The 27,229-nt window shown below is 38.4% G+C and overlaps 1 protein-coding gene across 1 annotated transcript in view; it reads left to right on the top strand.

Moving 5' to 3' along the window:
• The window catches only part of LOC121386565 (EGF-like domain-containing protein 1), a 344,832-nt gene extending 327,115 nt beyond the window's left edge, over positions 1-17,717 (top strand). Inside the window, exons 7-10 of the mRNA XM_041517511.1 lie at positions 9,115-9,199; positions 10,867-11,035; positions 13,897-14,002; positions 16,571-17,717. Of these exons, the coding sequence (XP_041373445.1) occupies positions 9,115-9,199; positions 10,867-10,942 (161 nt within the window). The 3' untranslated portion in view covers positions 10,943-11,035; positions 13,897-14,002; positions 16,571-17,717. The remainder of the gene's footprint in view (positions 1-9,114; positions 9,200-10,866; positions 11,036-13,896; positions 14,003-16,570) is intronic.
• The last annotated feature ends 9,512 nt before the right edge of the window (positions 17,718-27,229 follow it).

Raw genomic sequence — 27,229 nt, 5'->3', positions numbered from 1 at the left:
TAAAGACAACGTACAATCTACCAGCCTTATGTCCGAGGGCTTCTGTAGTGTGCAGTCTTCCTAAAGACAACGTACAATCTACCAGCCTTATGTCCGAGGGCTTCTGTAGTGTGCAGTGTGCCTTAGTCTTCCTAAAGACAACGTACAATCTACCAGCCTTATGTCCGAGGGCTTCTGTAGTGTGCAGTCTTCCTAAAGACAACGTACAATCTACCAGCCTTATGTCCGAGGGCTATTCTGTAGTGTGCAGTCTTCCTAAAGACAACGTACAATCTACCAGCCTTATGTCCGAGGGCTATTCTGTAGTGTGCAGTCTTCCTAAAGACAACGTACAATCTACCAGCCTTATGTCCGAGGGCTATTCTGTAGTGTGCAGTCTTCCTAAAGACAACGTACAATCTACCAGCCTTATGTCCGAGGGCTATTCTGTAGTGTGCAGTCTTCCTAAAGACAACGTACAATCTACCAGCCTTATGTCCGAGGGCTATTCTGTTGTGTGCAGTCTTCCTAAAGACAACGTACAATCTACCAGCCTGTGTGCTAGTCTTCCTAAAGACAACGTACAATCTACCAGCCTTATGTCCGAGGGCTATTCTGTTGTGTGCAGTCTTCCTAAAGACAACGTACAAACTACCAGCCTTATGTCCGAGGGCTATTCTGTAGTGTGCAGTCTTCCTAAAGACAACGTACAATCTACCAGCCTTATGTCCGAGGGCTATTCTGTAGTGTGCAGTCTTCCTAAAGACAACGTACAATCTACCAGCCTTATGTCCGAGGGCTATTCTGTTGTGTGCAGTCTTCCTAAAGACAACGTACAAACTACCAGCCTTATGTCCGAAGGCTATTCTGTAGTGTGCAGTCTTCCTAAAGACAATGTACAATGCACCAGCCTTATGTCCGATGGCTATTCTGTAGTGTGCAATCTTCCTAAAGACAACGTACAAAGGATGTCTTGTCCTGGGAAGTGGCAATCATGGGAACTGTCTTATTGTCATTCAGATTTGATTTGTCGAACAAGGGTATGATGTGACAGTACCCTAGGAATGTGAAATGTGCAATGTTACACAAAAACAGTATTAGATGGATATGGATCAGGTCCATCTATAAGCGACAATGCCCATATTTGTCAATCAAGTGCTACTGAGTCTACTTGACTAGGGAACAGAATTTGTTTTTAAAACTTGATTTTGGAGGAGGCAAATTCTTCTGATCTGTTAAATTCTTCGAGTCTGCCTTTTACTATATACATGTATGTATGGAACTAATAATTTGCTGAATAAGGTACGGTATCTTTGTGATTGGAATGTCTACATTTGTGTTATTTTGTGCTAGAGATAGACATTATGTAAAAATGGAGAAACCCATTTCAGGGCAAATAGGTTTTGCCTCATCATTGATGTGCAATTTCAAATGTCTATTGGAGCACTGACAAAACAGACTATGACACAATGGTGCTCATGGAAGGAAGTTGGATGGTTGCATGTATGAAATGGAAATTAATTGGATGCACAAATTTCGGTTTTCAGAAGCCTCACTGATTAACTGTAAGACCATGTTATATGTGGAACTCATTAATCTACAAAATGACATACTACATTTTTATACACAAATGCTATGGATTACCAAGATCTCAGATCACTATAGAGGAACTATTATTTCAATGTTAATGTTGGTGGCCATCTTGAAAAATGAAAACCATCTTAAGATATAAATTAATGGAGGTCTAAGTCGTTATGTAGGTTATTACAAACAAAATACAATGAATTTAAAATAGCATATACTAAGTATATCTCATTTCAGCACACATACATGTGTTTACTATTGAAAAATATGCCATGTGGCGGCCATATTTAATTATCCAAATTAGTCACTTTCCCCCGGCTACATCAAATTCCCTTTCATATGTTGTATAGGATGGTATTGAGAGAACATTACAACAAAAATAAATTTTACAAGATTACCAAATCTCAGATCACATTCGAATTTTAAGGAACTTTCATTTCAGTGGGAATGTTGGCGGTCATCTTGAAAAATGAAAACCATCTTAAATTATAAATAAAGAGAGGTTTTTCTAACTCAACAAGTCGTTTATTATGGACAAACTACAACTATGTAAAACATCCTTTACTAAATATATCTGGTAGTGGTACGCATACAAGTGTATGTTATTGTAACATATGCCGTGTAGCAGCCATTTTAATTTATGTAAATTAGTCACTTCCCCAACATACGTAAATGTGCTTTTTTAATATGTTTTCTAAGATGGCTTTCAGAGTAAGTTACAACAAATATTAATGATGTTGCAAGATTATCACTTTGGAATTTTAAGGAATTGGTATTTCCGTCGGGATGTTGGCACCATCTTAAAAAATAAAAACTATTTTAAATTATCAATTAAGGGAGGTATTTCTAACTCATCAAGTATGTTATTACAGACAAAATACAATGCAATTAAAACATCATTTACTAAATATATTTTGTTTTAGCACACATACATATGTATACTGCTGAAAAATATACCTGTGGCGGCCATATTTAATTTATACAGATTTAGTCACTTTCCACCACCTACATCAATGCACATTTTTGATATGTTGTCTAGGATGTCTTCGAGGATAAAACAAAAATAAATGTTGTTGCAATAACTTCTAGGTTAGGTCTTTTTTAACCTTAGATTGACTGGATTATAGGTGGGTAATGATATGTTGTGGCTGCTCAAATCAATGTTCCGTAGAACGCATTTATAATTTAACATTTCTAGACGCTATCGTTTTAATGTATGACAAAAAAAAGAGTTGGTGGTTCGCGGAATTTGAAAATATGGCTGAACATTCCGGGAGACTGATTTATTGCTACGTAGAATGCCTTTGTTAGCATACTACCAATTCAGAAACACATTTCCTTTCTTTGTTTCTATGGAGTCCGTACTTAGGCTTTGTCAACCGCTGTGGAGCAATGTCTAACACTACAGTCTTCATGTGATACTGAAGTGTGTTGTTGCTGTTAGCCTCTCTTCCCAGTATACTACTCAGGCGTCAGTCCATCTCTGTTAACGAAATGGAAAACAATATAGTTCTTATCTTGCGAAGGATCAATGGTTGTTTAAGAAGAGGCATCAATTCTGTCAAATCATCAGAAATATTAAATATTGTGGGCCGAATTTACGAAGCCTGTTTTTTTTAAACGCAGCTAGGTGTTTAAGCATTATAGATGTATGTAGTTATAACCGTGTAAGTCATAAAGACGTGCTTAAGCATTATAGATGTATGTAGTTATACGCGTGTAAGTCATAAACAGGTGCTTAAGCATTATAGATGTATGTAGTTATACGCGTGGATGTCATCAACAGGTGCTTAAGCATTATAGATGTATGTAGTTATACGCGTGGAAGTCATAAACAGGTGTTTAAGCATTATAGATGTATGTAGTTATATGCGTGTAAGTCATAAACAGGTGTTTAAGCATTATAGATGTATGTAGTTATACGCGTGGAAGTCATAAACAGGTGTTTAAGCATTATAGATGTATGTAGTTATATGCGTGTAAGTCATAAACAGGTGTTTAAGCATTATAGATGTATGTAGTTATACGCGTGTAAGTCATAAACAGGTGTTTAAGCATTATATATGTATAACGACCCTGTAAAGACAATAAACAATAATAAATATCACAGGCTTAAATAGTTAAAATACACACATAAAACTCAATCAACATTCAATCATGTACATAATTCATAATTCAAAGATGATTGAATTATATCAAGGCATATAAATAACATATATAGCATGATCTGCCTTTATTCAACACCTGGGTAATTATACCAACTTAACTTCCCTTAATGTACTCGCTACCAAAATAAAATACTAAATAAATAAATGTAAATAAAATGCGTAACGCTTAATTGGAAAGGGCATCTGTTATATATTTATATTAAGTAATTAACCCATCTATCGTATATGGAAATATGCATCTACTACACCAGTATATTAATACTTATTAATATAATCCAATATATAAATCTCCAGGGATGGAATACACCACAAACAATCCAATAATCTTTTATACGACACACATACGATTCAATTGCACTGGCCAGGCGCTCATGAAACGTATGTGCAGCATACAAAGCACGTGCGTTATATGACAAATACCACACACAATCCAAATAAATACATTACATTACATTATTCTACACACCTTTGCTATGGGCAAAATGGTCAGTGACTGGAACGCTTAGCTGTTATATAGTTCCAGCCTAGAAACAAATAAAATGACATAAGTTATCATGTAAATACCATTATTGCAATATGGCTGCCATGATAACCTTAGACGTTACCTATACATTTTTATACACCATTAACTAGGAAAATAACTTATTCATATATTACTTTAAAATGTGAGTTTTATTATATATAGAAACATTGTATAACTTTAGTTGGTTTTATATTAATTACTAAGCTTACTATTAAACAACATCATCATTCTTTTATTATAACATATGTTTACTAGCTTTTAATCAAAACTCTTTTAATGTATATAAAAGTACGTACTGGTTATAAATACTATGTTATATTATAATTATATTATAACTTGCTTGTTAGTCTTACCTTATGTGTACAGTGCACGTGGTACAGTAATAGAAAGAAATTAAACAGAGCGGAGCAGTGAAAAGAACGTCTTTACCAAAATAATTATTACAGCAGTGTCCGTCACGTGATCATAAAACAGTGACCACTACACAATAAACTATAGCGATTGGTCTAAATACCCGCACGGACAATTCGCCCCAATCTTTGGCGGGAAACATCACTTGGGCGTTGCCCGTATAGTATATTCTATACGGGAAAACCTAATAAACTAATAAAATGTTAATTAAAGGTAAAATAAACAATTATGTACAGAATAAAACACATTAGTGAAAGGTGTACGTTATAGTATTTACATGGACCTCATACATTTCACACACTGTTACATGTTGCCCCCTCTTGAGAAATGGCGTCCCCGTCATTTACAAACTAAGACTCCGATACCTTGGTAACAATTGATATCAAAGTGGAAACCACATTCTCTGGCATACCTTGGAAGAGATTATTTGAGGCTAAGTAAGTTAAAAAAAATTGCTCTGTCTCTCCAATCACAATCAGTTGTGTGGACCATAGCAAATCCTCCATCGGTCATCCATGCTGGGGGTCGTCTGTTTCGTAGAGATCTCCTCGGCATGTCTTCACCAGGATCGGGCAGCTCCATGACTTCCTCTGGGGAATCATTATCGTCCAGTTGAACTGGTTCCTCTCTAATATCGGAGTTGGAATCTGACTGCTCAACTGGCTCTCCTACAAGTGGGTCGTCATCTGTATCAGACTCTACAAAACTAATAGGAGTTTCTGATTCTCCCAATGGCAAAGTCTTGTCCAGATACTCCTCACCAACAGTGTCCGTGTCAACAGATAGGGAAATGCTGGCATCTGTTGGTTCAGTCATCCTAAAGACAACGTACAATCTACCAGCCTTATGTCCGAGGGCTTCTGTAGTGTGTAGTCATCCTAAAGACAACGTACAATCTACCAGCCTTACGTTCGATGGCTTCTGTAGTGTGCAGTCATCCTAAAGACAACGTTCCATCTACCAGCCTTATGTCCGAGGTCTTCTGTAGTGTGCAGTCTTCCTAAAGACAACGTACAACCTACCAGCCTTATGTCCGAGGTATTCTGTAGTGTCCAGTCTTCCTAAAGACAACGTACAATCTACCAGCCTTATGTCCGATGGCTTCTGTAGGTTGCAGTCTTCCTAAAGACAACGTGCAACCTCCCAGCCTTATGTCCGAGGGCTATTCTGTAGTGTGCAGTCTTCCTAAAGACAACGTACAATCTACCAGCCTTATGTCCGAGGGCTATTCTGTAGTGTGCAGTCTTCCTAAAGACAACGTACAATCTACCAGCCTTATGTCCGAGGACTATTCTGTAGTGTGCAGTCTTCCAAAACACAACGTACAATCTACCAACCCTATGTCCGAGGGCTTCTGTGGTGTGCAGTCTTCCTAAAGACAACGTACAATCTACCAGCCTTATGTCCGAGGGCTATTCTGTAGTGTGCAGTCTTCCTAAAGACAACGTACAATCTACCAGCCTTATGTCCGAGGGCTATTCTGTTGTGTGCAGTCTTCCTAAAGACAACGTACAATCTACCAGCCTTATGTCCGAGGGCTAGTCTGTAGTGTGCAGTCTTCCTAAAGACAACGTACAATCTACCAGCCTTATGTCCGAGGGCTATTCTGTTGTGTGCAGTCTTCCTAAAGACAACGTACAAACTACCAGCCTTATGTCCGAGGGCTATTCTGTAGTGTGCAGTCTTCCTAAAGACAACGTACAATGCACCAGCCTTATGTCCGAGGGCTATTCTGTAGTGTGCAGTCTTCCTAAAGACAACGTACAATCTACCAGCCTTATGTCCGAGGGCTATTCTGTTGTGTGCAGTCTTCCTAAAGACAACGTACAAACTACCAGCCTTATGTCCGAGGGCTATTCTGTAGTGTGCAGTCTTCCTAAAGACAATGTACAATGCACCAGCCTTATGTCCGATGGCTATTCTGTAGTGTGCAATCTTCCTAAAGACAACGTACAAAGGATGTCTTGTCCTGGGAAGTGGCAATCATGGGAACTGTCTTATTGTCATTCAGATTTGGTTTGTCGAACAAGGGTATGATGTGACAGTACCCCAGGAATGTGAAATGTGCAATGTTACACAAAAACAGTATTAGATGGATATGGATCAGGTCCATCTATAAGCGACAATGCCCATATTTGTCAATCAAGTGCTACTGAGTCTACTTGACTAGGGAACAGAATTTGTTTTTAAAACTTGATTTTGGAGGAGGCAAATTCTTCTGATCTGTTAAATTCTTCGAGTCTGCCTTTTACTATATACATGTATGTATGGAACTAATAATTTGCTGAATAAGGTACGGTATCTTTGTGATTGGAATGTCTACATTTGTGTTATTTTGTGCTAGAGATAGACATTATGTAAAAATGGAGAAACCCATTTCAGGGCAAATAGGTTTTGCCTCATCATTGATGTGCAATTTCAAATGTCTATTGGAGCACTGACAAAACAGACTATGACACAATGGTGCTCATGGAAGGAAGTTGGATGGTTGCATGTATGAAATGGAAATTAATTGGATGCACAAATTTCGGTTTTCAGAAGCCTCACTGATTAGCTGTAAGACCATGTTATATGTGGAACTCATTAATCTACAAAATGACATACTACATTTTTCTACACAAATGCTATGGATTACCAAGATCTCAGATCACTATAGAGGAACTATTATTTCAATGTTAATGTTGGTGGCCATCTTGAAAAATGAAAACCATCTTAAGATATAAATTAATGGAGGTCTAAGTCGTTATGTAGGTTATTACAAACAAAATACAATGAATTTAAAATAGCATATACTAAGTATATCTCATTTCAGCACACATACATGTGTTTACTATTGAAAAATATGCCATGTGGCGGCCATATTTAATTATCCAAATTAGTCACTTTCCCCCGGCTACATCAAATTCCCTTTCATATGTTGTATAGGATGGTATTGAGAGAACATTACAACAAAAATAAATTTTACAAGATTACCAAATCTCAGATCACATTCGAATTTTAAGGAACTTTCATTTCAGTGGGAATGTTGGCGGTCATCTTGAAAAATGAAAACCATTTTAAATTATAAATAAAGAGAGGTTTTTCTAACTCAACAAGTCGTTTATTATGGACAAACTACAACTATGTAAAACATCCTTTACTAAATATATCTGGTAGTGGTACGCATACAAGTGTATGTTATTGTAACATATGCCGTGTAGCAGCCATTTTAATTTATGTAAATTAGTCACTTCCCCAACATATGTAAATGTACATGTTTGATATGTTGTCTAAGATGGCTTTGAGAGTAAGTTGCAACAAAAATTAAAGATGTTGCAAGATTATCAAGATCTTGGATCTCTTTGGAATGTTAAGGAACTGTTATTTCCATGGGAATGTTGGCAGCCATGTTGAAAAATAAAAACACATTTTAAACTATAAATTAAGGGAGGTATTTCTAAGTCATCAAGCAAGTTATTAAAGACAAAATACAATGCAATTAAGACATCATTTACTAAATATAGCTTGTTTTAGCACACATGCATGTGCATACTGCTGAAAAATATACCTGTGGCGGACATATTTAATTTATGTAAATTTAGTCACTTTCCACCACCTACATCAATGTACATTTTTGTTATGTTGTCTAGGATGGCTTTGAGGATAAAATACAACAAAAATAAATTGTGTTGCAATTTGTTCTAGGTTAGGCCTTTTTTAAACTTAGATTGACTGGACTACATGCATATAACTACAGACATTTATAATGCTTAAACACCTGCGTTTAACAAAAACAGGCTTCGTAAATTCGAAGTAACAGTTCCGTAATATTAAAATTGTGGCTGCTCAAATTAATGTTCCGAAGAACGTGTGTATAATTGGACTTTCTTAGACGCTATCGTTTTAGTGTATGAAAAGAAGAGTTGGTGGTTCTTGAAATTTGAAATATGGCTGAACATTCTGCGAGACTGATTCATTTCTAAGTAGGATGCTTTTGTCAGCATACTACCAATTCAAAAACACATTTCCTTTCTTTGTTTCTATGGAGTCCGTATTTAAGCCGCCGTGGAGCAATGTCTAATACTACAGTGTTCAGGTTATACTGAAGGGTGTTGTTGGTGTTAGCCTCACTTTCCAGTATACTACTCTGGAGTCGGTCCATGTCTGTTAACGGAATGGAGAACAATATAATTCTTATTCTGCGAAGGATCAATGGTTGTTTAAGAAGAGGCAACAATTCTGTCAAATCAACAGACATATTAAATATTGTGGGTAGAATTTACGAAGCCTGTTTTTTTAAACGCAGCTAGGTGACTCTAAGCATTATAGATGTATGTAATTAATGTTTTTTTATAGAAGGCTGTAATACATTTACTTCATTACAGAATGCATGTACATTAATGTTTGGTGTTCAAATGATGAAACAGTCATCTAAACTTCGTTTTAAATTAATAATTATTCATATTTCAGCTGCTACACTAACAGTTATGCAATGTGAGGCGTCTAACGGTCAGTCGGGAGATAACAAGGAGACTATGAAGCTTATTGAAAACATGTTGGTGATAGCAGCTCACAACACTATTAGTATCACATGTCAAATATGCTATTCATAGAGTTCCCATACCACATGTGGTTCTGATCGATACACATTTTCCTGAATGTGTCCGACCAAGTATGTCAGTCTGCTCATACATACGTACATTGCATACATACATACATACATGGATGTCTCAGTAGATCAACAGGTATCGTGGCAAGTCTGCACGTTGCGGGCGATTCGGTGCCAGCAACGGCAGGGAACAATTGTAAGACCAGAAATTATTTAATTATCCCCTGCGCCAGTGCGTTCAGTATCTAACGTAAACCTCGACATACATACAGCATATAGATATTCATACATCCATACTTCCATACATGCATACACATAACATACATACACACACCAGTTTTCATCAGTGACATTATTGAATAAGAACCATTATTACTTTGTCTACACCAGAGACAATACGTAGCTGAGTGACAGCGCTTGTCTACACGAGAGACGATACGTAGCTCAGTGACAGCGCTTGCTTTGTCTACACGAGAGACAATACGTAGATCAGTGGCAGCGCTTGCTTTGTCCACGCCAGAGACAATACGTAGCTCAGTGACAGCGCTTGCTTTGTCTACACCAGAGACAATACGTAGCTCAGTGACAGAGCTTGCTTTGTGTACACCAGAGACAATATGTAGCTCAGTGACAGCGCATGCTTTGTCTACACGAGAGACAATACGTAGCTCAGTGACAGCGCTTGCTTTGTCTACACGAGTAGATCAGTGACAGCGCTTGCTTTGTCTACACCAGAGACAATACGTAGATCAGTGACAGCGCTTGCTTTGTCTACACCAGAGACAATACGTAGATCAGTGACAGCGCTTGCTTTGTTTACACCAGAGACAATACGTAGCTCAGTGACAGCGCTGCTTTGTCTGCACCAGAGACAGTACGTAGCTCAGTTTGTGTACACCAGAGACAATACGTAGATCAGTGACAGCGCTTGCTTTGTTTACACCAGAGACAGTACGTAGCTCAGTGACAGCGCTGCTTTGTCTACACCAGAGACAGTACGTAGCTCAGTGACAGCGCTGCTTTGTCTACACCAGAGACAGTACGTAGCTCAGTTTGTGTACACCAGAGACAATACGTAGCCCAGTGACAGCGCTTGCTTTGTGTACACCAGAGACAATACGTAGCTCAGTGGCAGCGATTGCTTTGTCTACACCAGAGACAATACATAGCTCAGAGACAGCGCTTGTTTTTTCTACATCAGAGACACTACGTAGCTCAGTGACAGCGCTTGCTTTGTCTACACCAGAGACAATACGTAGCTCACTGACAGCGCTTGCTTTGCTTGGGATACCATTTGCCGTTGGATGCCTCCCCCGCCCCGCCCCTCCCCTCCCCGATAAAAAACGAATTGATGGATACACTATGTATTTCCCCTTCCCAACCAAATCTAGTCCATGGTATGTATTGTCCTGTCTGTAGGAAAGTACAGATAAAAAATCAACTGCTGTTATTGCATTTAAACTATATTAAGATTGCATTACGAAAACATTGTTTTCCTCTCACTGTCTAAATCAAGTATCTTAATAACAGTATTTTCGACAACAAATGCTTGTAGTTTAAAATGTGCCGAGGTGTCGTTAAACACACATTCCTTTCTTTTATTGTCTGTTCAGCTGTCCGTCTGAGGAGGTGGGCAAACTGATGGAACAGGATCCAACTCGAGATACTAACAACCAAGTTGTATTCTAGATGCGCCCATTCAAGTTCAACCATAACAACGCCATCTCGATAGACTGCACGGTCAAAGTGTGCACCGGGAACAATTCCGCGGAGTGTCCGGCAGTAAGTTCACCGGTGTAAAAGGAATTTAAGTCTGGTGGGAATATAAGTCCTAGTTTTGTTGGGTTTTTGTTTTTGTTTATGTTGTTGTTGTTTGGGTTTTTTCCGTCCGTGATGATAAAGACTATATGCTATAGGTTACGGCAAACAGTATATATAGTTTGTAATATTCACGTATAACAGTGTCACGGGGCCCAGCGCATTCGGAAGGTGGTGATCCAATTACCCCCATATTAGCGCCTTGTGTTGTCCCGCTGACTGTAATGTTGAATAAATCAGGATGGTTCGCTATTCCTATTGACATTTTGACCCAGGTACCACATCAATGGTAGACATTTTGACCATTGACATTTTGTCCACTGACATACTGACCATTGAAATTTTGACCATTAACATATTGACCATTGACATTTTGTCCGTTGACATATTGACCACTGATATTTTGTCCACTGAAATTTTGACCGCTGACATTCTGTCTGCACACACACACCAATATAAGCAGGTGATTGCGAAAAAATAATTACTGCTAATTACAGAGTTTAATCATGCAGAAATGGACAGTGAACCCATGTCTTTCATTAAGTTTGATCATGACAAAACGTCCAAGGAGTTGTTGTCGGTAAAGATGAAGTCCATGGTAAATTAGTCAGTTTATTTCCGAAACTCTTATAAACTGTACCTCAATGTCACATAATTATAATTTAGTATAATCACTAAAGTTGTAGCTGCTGTGAAGACCTACGCGTGTGTATAAGCTAACCTTCAATCTGTAAATTATTAACAACATTATTAAAGATGTCCATCCCATAGCAAACACAGATGTTATTCAGTTAGCCAGATCTAAGGTGAAATTATCTACATACTGCTTGGGGACTGTCTAAGGTATATGAAAAATCGTAATAAGGTTGGGCTGACGATTTACAGTCATAAACAGTAAATATATACTCTTCAAAAAAAGAAACGCAAAAGGGTACAAATGGGTTATAACTCCGATTTTATGTTTCCTACCGGTTCATGCTTTGTGAATATAAGGTCATTGCATGTCCCAAACACATTCCCACGGTTACATTCGATAAAACGCAGCTACTGTACAATAAAGTTCCAAAATGTGAATATTCGCAAAAACGCAGCCACGTGCAAACCATGTCACCACTGCACGTGCGTTGTCTGCACGTGCAACATGAACACCGACAGTATAAAAGTGCAGGGTGTTCGCTTGCCTGGCCTCTGTATCTGGCCGACAGTTGACAATCTAGGACATGCCACGTCTCAGTGAACCGCAGAGAAACAATGCCATCGGCCGACTAGACGCAGGCGAATCCAGAACGGCCGTTGCCAGGGCATTCCATGTGTCCCCAAGCACCATCTCCAGACTGTGGGACCGTTACCAGCAACATGGATCAACACGTGACCTCCCTAGATCCGGTCGACCACGGGTCACTACCCCCGGGCAGGACCGCTACATCCGGGTACGCCAGCTTCGGGAACGATTGACTACTGCCACCTCCACAGCCGCAGCAATACCAGGTTTGCGCAGGATATCCGACCAGACCGTACGGAACCGCCTACGTGAGGTAGGAATTCGTGCCAGACGTCCAGTTCGAGGTGTCATCTTAACACCACAACACCGTCGACTCCGACTGCAGTGGTGCCAGATTCATCGACAATGGCCTCAACTGCGATGGTGACAGGTGTGGTTCAGTGACGAGTCCCGATTTCTGCTCCGACGTCATGATGGAAGATGTCGCGTGTATAGGCGTCGTGGTGAACGTTATGCGGCAAACTGCGTGCAGGAAGTGAACAGATTCGGCGGGGGTAGTGTCATGGTGTGGGCAGCCATCTTACACACTGGCAGAACTGACCTGGTCCACGTGCAGGGCAACCTGAATGCACGGGGCTACATTGACCAGATCCTCCGGCAACACATCGTTCCAGTTATGGCCAACGCCAACGCAGTGTTCCAACATGACAACGCCAGGCCTCACACAGCACGTCTCACAACGGCTTTCCTACAGAACAACAACATTAATGTCCTTCCTTGGCCATCGATATCACCGGATTTGAACCCAATTGAGCATCTATGGGACGAGTTGGACCGACGCCTCCAACAGCGACATCCACAGCCCCAGACCCTGCCCGAGCTGGCAGCAGCCTTGCAGGCCGAGTGGGCCACCATCCCCCGGGACGTCATCCGTACTCTGGTTGCTTCAATGGGCAGGCGGTGCCAGGCAGTTGTCAACACACGCGGAGGCCACACCCGGTATTGACTCCAGATGACCTTGACCTTGGTGGTGTGTCCTATCACTTACTCACAATGGACTAGAGTGAATTGTGAACAATCCTGCAACATTTGGTAATTATCGGACTCACCATTCAATAATTAAATCAATTCTCCAAATGTTACGACAATGTGGTTTTGCGTTTCTTCTTTTGAAGAGTATATCTTCTTTAGCTTGAAAGGGTGGCATTTAACTCAGTCGGTTGAACACTCGCCTGGTGTTGCTTGCGTCGTACGATCGAACCACCTCAGTGGATCTATTCAATTAACTGGGGTTTTCTTGTTCAACATGTATACAACTGGTCAAAGGCCGAGGTATGTGTTTTCCTGTTTCTGTGAAAGTACACCTATGTCTTGTCCCAGCCAGTGCACCACGACTGGTATATCAAAGGCCGTGTTATGTGCTATCCTGTCTCTGGAATTGTAAATATAAAAAGATCACTTGCTACTAATTGAAAAAATAGTGCAGGTTTTCTCTCTAAGACTATATGTCAGAATGACCAAATGTTTGACATCCAATAGCCGATGATTAATTAATCAATGTGCTCCAGTGGTGTCATTAAACATAACAAACTTCTTCTTGCAGCCTGACTGCAGTGGATCGAATCGTCGGAAACGACGATCAGCAGAACTCTCTGATGAAAGAGTTAGAAGGACGATCTTCATCCTGGACCCAGAATTCGAATCTACAAGTGAGCAGTAACAGTAGCTTGGTTTCCATTTAGAATGTTCCTCTAGAAACCAGGCCCCGTGCTTGTAAAACATTTAGAGTCTAGTCCTAATAAGAGTCCAAAAGAATCTGATACTTTAACGTTAGAGCAACACCATACAAACTGTATGCGTCGTTTTATCGGAGGAACAAAACCATAATATATTGTCAAAATCATATATCTGCATAAGGCAGATTCCAAAGGGTGTAAGACGTCCATGATCCACCACCAGGTGCTCGTGCTTAGGATGATACGTAACACAGTGTTTCTTCCATCCTGCACCAACCATATGAGGACTGCTTCCCCCAAGACTAGCTTAGAAAGCCCAAACTTACACAGAATAGAGCGCAATGGAATATGTACAGATTTGAGTCTTGACTCTAAACAGTTGTATAAGCACGGGCCCATATGCCGATGTCAATATGATCACAGGCGAGTAGTTTTATTTCCTATTAGAATGTCCCACTTGAACTTAAATGCTCGCCTGAAGATATTGGAAAATGAACGGCTTGATTTCCTTTTAGAATGTCGCTCTAGTAATCAGAGAATGACCTGAATATATCGACAAGAGTATTTTGATTTCCTTAAGAAATCAGAGATTGGCCTCACTAGTTTGACAAGATAATATATATTTTCAAACAAGCGAGTGTTAATATATTTTGTATTTGCCTCTAGAAAGAGAGTAGCTTGAAATAAACATGTTTTATCTTGTCTCTCTAAAGGTGGTACTAAACCAAATAACTTCCGCCTGGGTTAAAGTTCGAGGTGCACCCAACTTTTGACAGCGAAGTGATTGGTGATAAATGTGAGTGTGGTGGTTGTGAACAAAGTTTTCTGGGCAAGAAAATGTATGCAATTTTATTTCATCTGGTACCACTGTGTCACGTTGCATGGGATACCTGTCAAAAAAGTACTCAAATTTCGGGCGGAACTTGTGTAGTCATAGATGCTACCCATTATCTCAGAATTGAGCAGATTGACCCCCAATTACTTCTGATTCACTTTAACGGTGTCGATTGGTACGCTGCAGGTAGGAGGTTTAGCCACATGCTACTATTTTCGTCTATGGGATTTGATATTAACCTATTTTAAATGACCCATTTGGCAATAAGTGAGTAGCTTAATATTAATATATTTTATTATATCCACCCACAAAATATGTTATGATTGGTATTATTTATTTTAGAACAGCTTTAAGAATATATAGAGGATTCGTCACTAGTATCTATTAATATGGAACATATTAAACGAGTCTATGTTAATCGGTATTTGTAGAAGCTCTGCCGAGACAAATACCGATTTACTAGACGAGGTTGATATTATACATATTAAAAAATCGAGTAGCGAACTATCTTTACCCCATAACACTTCTAAAATAACATCTTAATTAAATGTTTAGTAAATCACTGTACTAAAGTCGCCGCCATCGGTAACATGACGTCATCACGGTTAGCACAAATTAGTTTGACATCACGCATTTTAACTAAATCTTTGAACACGTTAGCGCTCAGGTATACAGGTCATGTTGGCTTGTAAAGAAATGGCCCATCCACAGGAGCACAATACCTAGAGACCTTGCAAATTAGCATACCATTATTAACCTGGTTAATACACAGAGGATATTCCATGTGTTTTGTCAAATATGATTTATATCTCATCTCGTGAAGTTTGCAATCATATCTCACGAGTCGCGCTTGCCCAACGAGTGTTGATATGACTGCAAACTTGACGAGATGGGATATAAATCATATTTGACAAAAACATTAAATTTTCAATTTATTACACAACTTTTGGCAATTTACCTTTATTTTTTAAATGCCAGCAGAAAAATAGTTCCGGCTTTCTTATAGTGAAGATAACACTTTCTACAGTGACGATAACACATTTTAGAGTGAAATACCACTTTTATTTCACTGATATTTTAAGATATTTCATTAAATGTTATATAATAAACTGAATTATTACATACATATTCAATATTTCTATAGTTATAAAAAAAAAGTTTGTTTTATTTAATGACGCCACTAGAGCACATTGATTGGGGTTTTTTCTATAGTGATAAAGACATTAACAAACCGTGTGATGAATTTGTCTTGTATCGCACATACGTGCGTTCTGGACCGGAACTTTTAAATGAGGAATTCCATTTTTATTTTTACTGCAGTTAGCACATTAGTTACCGACTTCATATATGATTTACAAATTACTTCACGTTACACAAGACTGCCGAAGAGTATGATTCTTAACTTGAAGTAAATCTATGAAAGGCGTATTAATCATAGATTTAAGATAGAGTTGTTATGACATTAAATTAAGATCGGTTTTGTTAATAGCATAAAAGAAGGTGCATGCTCGATGTTTTCACTTCCCATTTATTGCACTCGTTTATTTTGAACAAGAACATAAGTATATATTCTTGCGCAAAATAAACTCCTGCAATAAATAGGAAGCAAAAACAACGTATGTGAACTTCTGTATATTTACCACATGGGTTTATTGCATGGCTAGCATGGGTACGTTATAGGATAAACTAATTTAACCGTTTTACAGGCACGTCTGACACTTCGAAGAACAAATCTGTTTCTGTGAATGACGTCACAACCCCGATTGTGGCTGGCGTTGCCGTAGTGATCATCCTGCTGCTTGTCGTCTGCATTGTGGTCTTGTTGGTTGTCAAGAAGAGAAGGTCCAACGAGAAGTCTCAAGACGAGGGCGTGAATAATCACGCCATTTAATCACCTTCTCCGGATAAGCAGAAATCATGTCTGATTGTTTTGTAGCAGACAAATGGACTATACTTAGAGGACTTTATTAAATATTTCGTTGAATTTGTTCATTCAGTCTTTATGCTCTTTGAAAACCTTGTAAGTCAAATACATCTAAATTTAAAGAGAGAACAAAAATATATATTTCTCTGATATTGTGAAAAATTATCGAGACAGAATCAACTGATTATGTTTGAAAACATGATACAAAATATTTACAGATTGTTGATTCTCGTGCCACTGATTTATTGGATGTCAAACATATGGTAATTTTGACACAGCCATAAAGAGGAAACTCGGTACATTTTTCTATTTTTGAGCAAGGCATTTTTTGATATGCACGATCCCACATACAGGATAGCAAATACCTTTGATATACCAGTCATGGTGTACTGGCCAGAACGAAAAATGGGTTATGGGCCCGTCGAAGGGGATCGATCCCAAACCGACCGCGCATAAGGAGTGCGCCTTGCCACCGGACTACGTCCCACTCAATATTGGGAAAAAGTCTGGATATGAGAAGGTCATTAATGAGCATTTCGACCCGCTTGCACCACCAGAAGAAAGAGGACTGCCACTCCAAGTCTAGTTTACTGAATCAAAATTGCATTAAATTTTGATAAATTATGCAAGCCATTAAGTCCGTTTTCCTCGAACACTGTAGGGTAATACATTAGCATGTATGGTTCACATGCGATGTTTCAATAAACAACTGGTACAGCAGTGAACAAAATGAAGGTTTGTAATCGTGGATGTTTCCTTCTCACCTTTAACACCAACTGCATCATGGTCCCATGGGCCTGCTCAGTCTTGTATTTAATCGTCACGAAAATAATAGCTTACAGGGTTTTCAAAGCACAGTGATATGTTTTAGTTCAGAATTATGAACACCGCTTTTAAATTGAATTGTAATAAACAGATAAGCAATACTACTTTCAGAATTTTTTATTCTTTTCACTCTGAACTTAAAGTGTGTTTTGTTTAAAGGTACATTCCTGAGTTTGTTGCATTGTAAGATGTTTCCAACTAATAAAATATATCTACGAATAAACTTACATATGAAATACATTTTCTGGTTTCGAATATCAGTGGCTGTATATTCAACGTGTTTCTGGTCGTCTTAATATTAAGACCAAACTGGATTTTGTCTTCAAATGATTTCGTACGTACGAAGAAAAAAAAATCTGAAAATAAAAGGAAATTTAACCTAGTAAAGATATTAGAACGATCAGAAACACGTTTAATATACAATCACTGATATTTAATGTAGAAAAATATGTAATTACAATCGTTAAACAGTCTTTGTTAGTCGATAACATCTTTTAAATTGCTACAAACTCAGGACTGTCCCACTAACGGAACAGAACAGAACATAACTTTATTACACTCAGGCCGTTATGCAACGGCGTAAGAGGAACATACATATTCTGATTTTGACAAGATGGTTTACGGGAGGATAATACTGATATAAATACATTGCTTGGTACATATATGAATACAAATACAAATGTTATTACATTATAAAGATATGTGTATTAACAATATAAATACACGATATTACATTATAGAGATATGAGTATAGAAATATAAATACATTTCGTGATGTAACAGAGTAGACACCACTGATTTATTAATTGTCGGCTATTGGATGACAAACATTCAGTGATTTTGACATACAGTCTTAGGGAGGAAACGCTTAATTTTGTTCGATCATTAGCAAGGAATCTTTTATATACACCATCCCATAGACAGCATAGCACACACCACGTTCTTTAATGTACTAGTCGTGGTGCACTGGCTGGAACGAGATATAGCCGAAAGAGCCCACCGACGAGGGTCGATCCTAAACCGACCTCGCATCAAGCGACCGCTATACCACTGAGCTACGTCCCGACCACCCTTAACACCCTAAGACACGACTCTCTGCGTTAGTGTTGTTTAGTTCACTGTTGTGTATGAGGTACTAGGATATTGTAACATGATCTTAACACACACACACACACACACACACACTCAACAACCCAAGACCCTCTAGAGGGGCTCTCTCCCCCTCGCTCCCCCAGAGCTCCCCCCTTCTCTCCCCTCGAGCTCCCCCTCTCTCCTAAAAAGCAGAGGGAGAAGACCTCTTTCTCCCTCCCCTCCCTCTCTCTCTCTCTATCTCTCTCTCTCTCTCTTTTCTCTCTCTCTCTCTCTCCTCTCTCTCTCTCTCTCTCTCTCCTCTCTCTCTCTCTCTCTCTCTCTCTCTCTCTCTCTCTCTCTCTCTCTCTCTCTCTCTCTCTCTCTCTCTCTCTCTCTCTCTCTCTCTCTCTCTCTCTCTCTCTCTCTCTCTCTCTCTCTCTCTCTCTCTCTCTCTCTCTAGGGTCACTCTCTCTCTCTCTCCTCTCTCGCTCTCTCTCTCATCTCTCTCTCTCTCTCTCTCTCTCTCTCTCTCTCTCTCTCTCTCTCTCTCTCTCTCTCTCTCTCTCTCTCTCTCTCTCCCCTCCCTCTCTCCCTCTCTCTCTCTCTCTCTCTCTCTCTCTCTCTCTCTCTCTCTCTCTCTCTCTCTCTCTCTCTCTCTCTCTCTCTCTCTCTGGTTCCTGCTCTCTTCTAACGTAGCCCCAAACGTCAGACATCACTCAGTGGTAGAGCGCTCGCCTGAAGCGCCATCGGTCTAGAATCGATCCCTTTCGGTAGGCCATTTGGAATATTTCTAGTTCCAGCCAGTGCACCTGCGGCTGCTATGTCAAAGGTCATTGCATATGCTATCCTGCCTATGGGGCGGAATATATAAAAGATCCCTTGTTACTAATGGAGATATGTAGCAGGTTTCCTCGAAAAAACTATATGTCAAAATTATCAAATGTTGGCATCCAATAGCCGATGATTATTTTTTTTATTGTATTGTTTACCGATACCACTAGAGCACATTGATTAATTAATCATCGGCTATTGGATGTCAAACATTTGGTAATTCTGACACGTAGTCACCAGAGGAAACCCGCTACATTTCTCCTAATGCAGCAAGGGATCTTTTCTATGCCCTTTCCCTCAGCCATGATAGCACATACCGGGACATTTGACCAGTTGTGGTTGGAAAGAGAAACAGTTCAATGGGCCCATCAACGGGATGTGGACACAATGTAAAATTTTGTTTAACGACACCACTAGAGGGCATTGATTTATAAATCATGTAGTCATAGAGAGGAAACCTGCTACATGTTTCCATCCCACAGACAGGATAGCACATACCACAACCTTTGATATTACCAGTCGTGCAACGTACAGAGCTGGAGTTAACGCGGTAGGGGTGTCAACTACCCCTAATCCAGTAAATTCTCAAAAAAACACAAAAAAACAAACAACCCAAACATACAACATTGTATATTATTTCTAGTTCAACATATCATATTTTTACGCGATCTAAATATAAAAATGTTCTCGGAAATGTACATTTTACTACTTAATGTTCCATAATGTTCCCGTCCCGAGAAGTCAAAGTTCGATGTGCACTTTTGATAGAGACGTTAACACCACAAGGCTCCATTTACATGTAATGATAGTTCATTCTAGAACTGAGTCAGATCATCTCCCGGTTTCCTGTGTTTTAACATTTACCGAACTGACCATAGTAAATGTATTCTTACAGACCCAGTAGTTGGATATAAGTGGTCTGATGATACTTTAAAAAAAACAAATCAACAAGAGCTTCACTCGGATAGGGCACGGGTTGTCTTTGATTTGTTTGATCACTTAGTGCATATAGATGTAACTAGTGCCACTCATTCATTAATTGATTTATTGTGTTTTGCTGGAGACCATATGAAGTGTTGATCTTCTGTTATTATAAAGGAACATAATTTAGGACAGCCTATTTGGTTTGATAGAGATTGTTGTGAAGCTAAACAAAATAAACATCGCTTATTAAATATGCTTAGGAAGTGCCCAATTAAATCAAATGTGACGGCTTATAATAATGTTAAAAAATGTTTTCGAAAATTATGTCACGATAAAAAAATACTGTATAACTAAAGATGTTATCAACTAACGGATACCTTTTAACGATTGTAATTACATGTTAAATATATTTTCTGCATAAAAATATCAGTGCTTGCATACTAAATGTGTTTCTGATCGTTCTAACATTTTATCTTATTTCCTAAAATATTGGGGGTTTTTCGCACGTACAAAATCCAGTTTGGGCTTTTCACAAATATTAAGGCGACCAGAAACACATTGAATGTGCAGACACTGACATTCTAAACAAGAAAATGTATTTAATATGTAAATTTAATCGTAGACATATTTTGTTAGTCGGAAACATCTTACAATGCAGCCAACTCAGGAATATCCCTTCAATGATATTGATTCTGTTAAAAAAAAAGCATGGTGAATCATTCTGGCAAAAGGTAAAGTCGCTATTATTTTGTAAAAGTAGACAATCAAGCACAACTTTAGATAAATGACATTCGTATTTCTAAATCTTGTTTAATCCTAGTGTTTTTCATGGTTCAACATTTGATGATGAGGTAAATGAATTTATTATTAATCATGATCCTGTTGATTGCGTTGACTCCAGTATATTTATTTCTACCGTTGATGCTATTAATGGTGAAGAAGTAAGAAGTGCTATAAACTCACGTTAGGTAAAGGCCCAGGTGGGGATGGTATGCCATCAGAGTTTGTAAAGAATGCATTATGTATTATTCCATATCTAAAGATGTTCGTTAATGCTGTTGTAAATAGTGGTACGTTCCCAGATTCTTGGTATGAGAGCTTAATTATTCCGTTGTTTAAGAAAGGAGATATTACAGATCCAAATAATTTTAGAGGTATTTCGTTATTAAATAATATTGGAAACTTATTTACTTCTATTTTAGAAACTAGGATTAGGACTTGGCATGAACGTAATACTATTATCCATGAAGCACAGGCAGGTTTCCGAAATGATTACTCCACAATAGATAATATATTTACACTTCAGTCATTGTGTCAAAAATACCCTAGAAAGCCTAGACATCGATTGTATGTTGCTTTTATTAATCTTCGCGAAGCTTTTGACTTGATAGATAGTGAAAAGTTACTGTTTGTGTTGCATATGAGGGGTATTCAAGGTAAAAATATTTAACACTTTTAAAAGATATGTATGAAAAAGTATAAGCTTGTGTTAGAGTAAAGAATGTTAAGACATATCCCTTTACAATATATAGTGCTGTCCGTCAAGTGTGTATGTTAGGTCCAGTTTTGTTTATAATTTTCATTAATGGATTTATAAATGAGATGAATAGTAGCAATCTTAGAGGATTGTTGTGTGAATGAAAATATTAATCATATGTTTCTCTTTGCTGATTATGGTGCACATATTGATGATACAGTAATAAGTTTGCAAAAAACCGCTTGATGTTCGAAATAAGATTTGTGTAAAACTGGGATTAGAAGTTAATATTGATAAATCTAATATAGTTGTATTTAGAAATGGTGGGTACTTAAGACGTAACGAGAAGTGGTTTTATAAGGGCATTCAATTAACACCTGTGTCATATTATAAGTATCTTGTCATAACATTATCTTCTCGTTTGAAATGTCCTTAGGCTTGCGAGACTCCATCTATTCCAGCCAGAAAAGCCTATTTTCGTATTAGTACTGTATTTAAGAATTGCCCTATAGTATCATACAGTATTGTTCAGAATATATTTGATACTAAAATAGCTCCTATTTTACTATATGACCCTGAAATGTGGGATTTACTTATCGAGAATCTATTGAAAAAGTACTTTTTTTGTCTTTTCCAAAAAGATTTTAAGGAGTTTCAAAGAGAGTGTCATCAAATGCTGTACTTGGGGAAATAGGTAGAGATCGTGTGTGTGTGTGTGTGTGAAATACTTTAGCCGTTGTATAAAATATTGGTGTAAATTGTTATATATGGATAAATCCAGATATCCTAAAGCTTATAATGATATGTTGAAATGACATGATGAAACTGGTGAAATTAATTGGGTATCACATGTATGAACTCTGTTGTTTCATCGTGCTAGGGTGTCGTTAAATAAGCATTCATGCATTCATTCATTCATTTATTCATTTATTCATTCATTAATTCATGCATTCATTCATGCATTCATTCATTCATTCATTCATTCATGCATTCATTCATTCATTCATTCATTCATTCATTCTGTTGTTTTAAACAGGGTTTTTTTTATATTTGGATTGCTCAACAATGTGGTAGTATCAAGATATTTATGTCCAGCTTTGTACAGAGATGTAAAGACGGTTTATAAAACTGGCATGATAACATTAATTCTTCTCATTTTTAAAAGGGATATTCTTGTTATAAATCTCTTTTAGAAACAGAAAGGTATATATAAGTGTATATATAAAGCTCTTCAGATGTTTTGGTTTTTCTAAATTTAGGTTAAATTAAAAGTACAGGAAATCAGATATAATTCAAAAATAGAAAGAAATGAAACTATCTGTTTCAAGTTTTTAATCTCAATCGAGTGGAAGATAAACACCATTTTCTTTTAGTATGTTCATATTAGTCTTTGAGCAGGAAACATTTCATACCAGAATACTTTATAGTATCATCGGCTATTGAATGTCAAACATTCGATAATTCCGATACATATCTGTAGATAGAAAACGCTCTACGTTTCTCTGTTAGTAGTGAGGGATCTGTTATATGCATCATTCCAAACAGGATATCACATACCATGACTTTTGATATACCAGCCGTGATGCACTGGCTGGAACGAGAGATAGCCCAATGCGCCCACCGAAGGGCATCGATCCAAGATCAACCGCTCATCAAGCGAGCGCCTAGTGGAAAAAGTATAGCTGGTTTCCTCTCTAACACTTTATGTTAGTCTTACCAACAGCTAATGAACATGATTCAATATGCTCTAGTGGTGGCTTTAAACAAGACAAACTTTAACATATTCCCCTCCCCAGACATGATCTTTCTTATTCCATTCACGGGGTTCTAGTTAGGACGGGGAAAATGCAATCAGAAAATGGGTCGACTGAGGTGATTCGATCCTACGAAGCAAACATTTCGGGTGATAGCTCTACCCACTGAGCTAAATCCCGCCCGCTGTAATTAAAACACAAAACCCAAATTTTATATATTTAGTATCTGTTTACGAAATAAATAACTAATTGTGCGCAACTGTCATTTTACGTTTTGCAGCAGATACTAGTGTGGGTGTAGGTCTGCCAGTGCATCACCACTGGCATATCAAATGCCGTGGTATGTGCTATCCTATCTGGGGGATGGCGCATATAAAAGATCCCTTGGCACTAATGGAAAAATGTAGTGGGTTTCCCGTCTTTGACCGTGTCACAATTGTATGACATCCAATAGCCGATGATTAACAAAATCAATGTGCTATAATGGTGTCGTTAAACAAAACACACTTTTTTGTTTTGGTTTGTGGCAGTGTGGTCTAGTGGTGTCGTTAAACAAAAACAAACTTACTTTGTTTTGTGGCGACAGAGACACTTGATACAACTGACACAGCATTTTTCACCATCCCGCCGTAATTGCATAAAAAGCATAGTGCCTATTGCACATTGTACAAGGCGACATTGATTTTGTCTGGAAAATTAATTAATGAAATGGATAGACGGGTGGATGAACGGGCGGACGCATGGGTGATAAAACAGACGGATGAATGGATGGACGCATTCACGCACAGAAGGACGGTCCATGACCGGATATTCTTGTGTTGTAACCGGCCTCGGTGGCGTCGTGGTTAGGGCATCGGTCTACAGGCTGGTAGGTACTGGGTTCGGATCCCAGTCGAGTCATGGGATTTTTAATCCAGATACCGACTCCAAACCCAGAGTGAGTGCTCCGAAAGGCTCAATGGGTAGGTGTAAACCACTTCACCGACCAGTGATCCATAACTGGTTCAACAAAGGCCATGGGTTGTGCTATCCTGCCTGTGGGAAGCGCAAACAAAAAAATCCCTTGCTGCTAATTGGAAAGTGTAGCCCATGAAGTGGCGATAGCGGGTTTCCTCTCAAAATCTGTGTGGTCCTTAACCATATGCCTGACGCCATATAACCGTAAACAAAATGTGTTGAGTGCGTCATTAAATAAAGCATTTCTTTCTGTTCTTGTGTTGTAACACCGTGTCGCACGTGCAAGGGCGGTTTGATGTAGTTTTCTCCCTGTGTGTTTAGGCTATACTGGTATCGGAGTATATTAAATCTCAGAGACGTAGTTATATGTTCTCGGGATGGGAACATTATTGAGAATTTAGTAGTATAATGCCATTTCCGAGATCGCTTAAAAAACATTTTATGATATGTAGAACTACTCTCGGAAATAGAATAAAACAGATTTTCGTCGATTGTGTCTTTCATATTAAACTGACAAGTAAATATTGTGGTAATACCTATTTAAAGATATGCTACCTAATTTAGCGTGTACTTATGTCTTTCATATTAAACTGACAAGTACATATTGTGTTAATACCTATTTAAAGATATGCTACCTAATTTAGCGTGTACTTATGTCTTTCATATTAAACTGACAAGTAAATATTGTGTTAATACCTATTTAAAGATATGCTACCTAATTTAGCGTGTACTTGTTTGGGTTGGCTTGATGTGCGGTCGGTCTGGGATCGATCCCCGTTGGTGGACCCATTGGGCTATTTCTTGCTCCAGCCAGCGCACTATGACTTGTACATGTATATCAAAGACTGTGGTATGTGTTATCCTGTCAGTGGAATGGTGCATATAAAAATCCCTTGCTGCTAATCGAAAATAGTAGTCCATGAAGTGACGACAGCGGGTTTCCTCTTTTAATATCTACGTGGTCCTTAACCATATGTCTGACGCCATATAACCGTAAATAAAATGTGTTGAGTGTATCGTTAAAAAAACACAAAAAAAACATTTCTTTCTTTCTTTCTTTCATTGATGTACAAGTTAGTGTTTGGAACATACATGTACCAATTCCATTTAACATTAAACAGACGTTTAATTTAAAACATAAATTATTAATTATGACCGGCATATGTAGTGAATATAAATTTAATATAAGTCCATTAGAAAGTTACACAGTCGTGCAACCACTTGCGTCTTGCGTTGCAGGATCGAACCACATCGGTCGATCCATTCAATTGATTGTTTTTTCTCGTTACAACCAAATGTCGTGGTATGTGCTTTCCTGTTTGTGGGAAAGTGCATACAAAATATATCTTGCTGTATTAGGAAAAATGGAGCGGGTTTCCTCTGGTGACTACGTGTCAAACTACCAAATGTTTGACATCCAATAGCCGATAATTAATTAATCAATGTGCTCTAGTGGTGTCGTTTAATAATTTGTCTTTGTAATTTAATTCATCATCGGCTATCGGATGTCAAACGTTTTGTAATTTTGACATATAGTTTTTTCGAAGAAACCCGCTACATTTCTGAACGTAATGTAATACCTCATAGATAACTGTAAACGAAACAACACAAAAGTATCGAGTTGTCTTAAGGGACGTAGTCCGGTGGTATAGCGCTCGCTTGATGCGAAGTCGGTTTGGGATCGACCTCAGTCGGTAGGCCATTTGGGCTATTTCTCGTTCCAGCCAGTACAACACGACTGATATATCAAAGGCCGTGGTATGTGCTATACTGTCTATGGGGTAGTGCATATAAAAAATCCCTTGCTACTAATGCAAAACGTGTAGCGTGTTTCCTCTCTAAGACTGTATGTCAAAATCACCGAATGTTTGACATCCAGTAGTCGATAATTAATAAGCAAATGTGGTCTAGTGGTGTCATTAAACAAAACTCACTAGTTTAGAGTAAACAGAATAACAAATTCTGAAAGTTGTATTACCAATCTGTTTATTACAATTCAGTTTAAAAAAAACATATTACTGTTCTTTGAAACCCCGTAAATCAAGATTTTCGTAAATATGAAATAAAAGACTGAGCAGGTCCATGGGGCCATGATCTAGGTGATGCTATCAGTATCGTGCAGTTGGTGAGAAACACGAGAAGGAAACAGCCACGATTACAAACCTTAATTTGTTCACTGCTGTACCAGTTGTTTATTCAAACATCGCATGTTAACCATACATGCTAATGTATTACCCTACAGTGTTCGAGGAAAACGGACTTAATGGCTGGCGTAATTTATCAAAACGTAATGCAATTTTGATTCAGTAAACTAGATTTGGAGTGGCAGTCCTCTTTCTGCTGGTGCAAGCGGGTTGAAATGCCCATTTATGACCTTCTCATATTCAAACTTTTTTCCAATATTGAGCGGGACGTAGTCCGGTGGCAAAGCGCACTCCTTATGCGCGGTCGGTTTGGGATCGATCCCCATCGATGGGCCCATTAGGCCATTTCTCGTTCTGGCCAGTACACCACGACTGGTATGTCAAAGGCATTTACTGTCCTGTATGTGGGGTCGTGCCTTGCTAAAAAATGCCTTGCTACAAATAGAAAAATGTACCGT

The sequence above is a fragment of the Gigantopelta aegis genome, chromosome 12, assembly GCF_016097555.1.
Source record: "Gigantopelta aegis isolate Gae_Host chromosome 12, Gae_host_genome, whole genome shotgun sequence".
Taxonomy (NCBI): Eukaryota; Metazoa; Mollusca; class Gastropoda; order Neomphalida; family Peltospiridae; genus Gigantopelta; species Gigantopelta aegis.
Note: the sequence above shows the minus strand (reverse complement) of the source record. Positions and strands in the feature narration are given on the sequence as shown.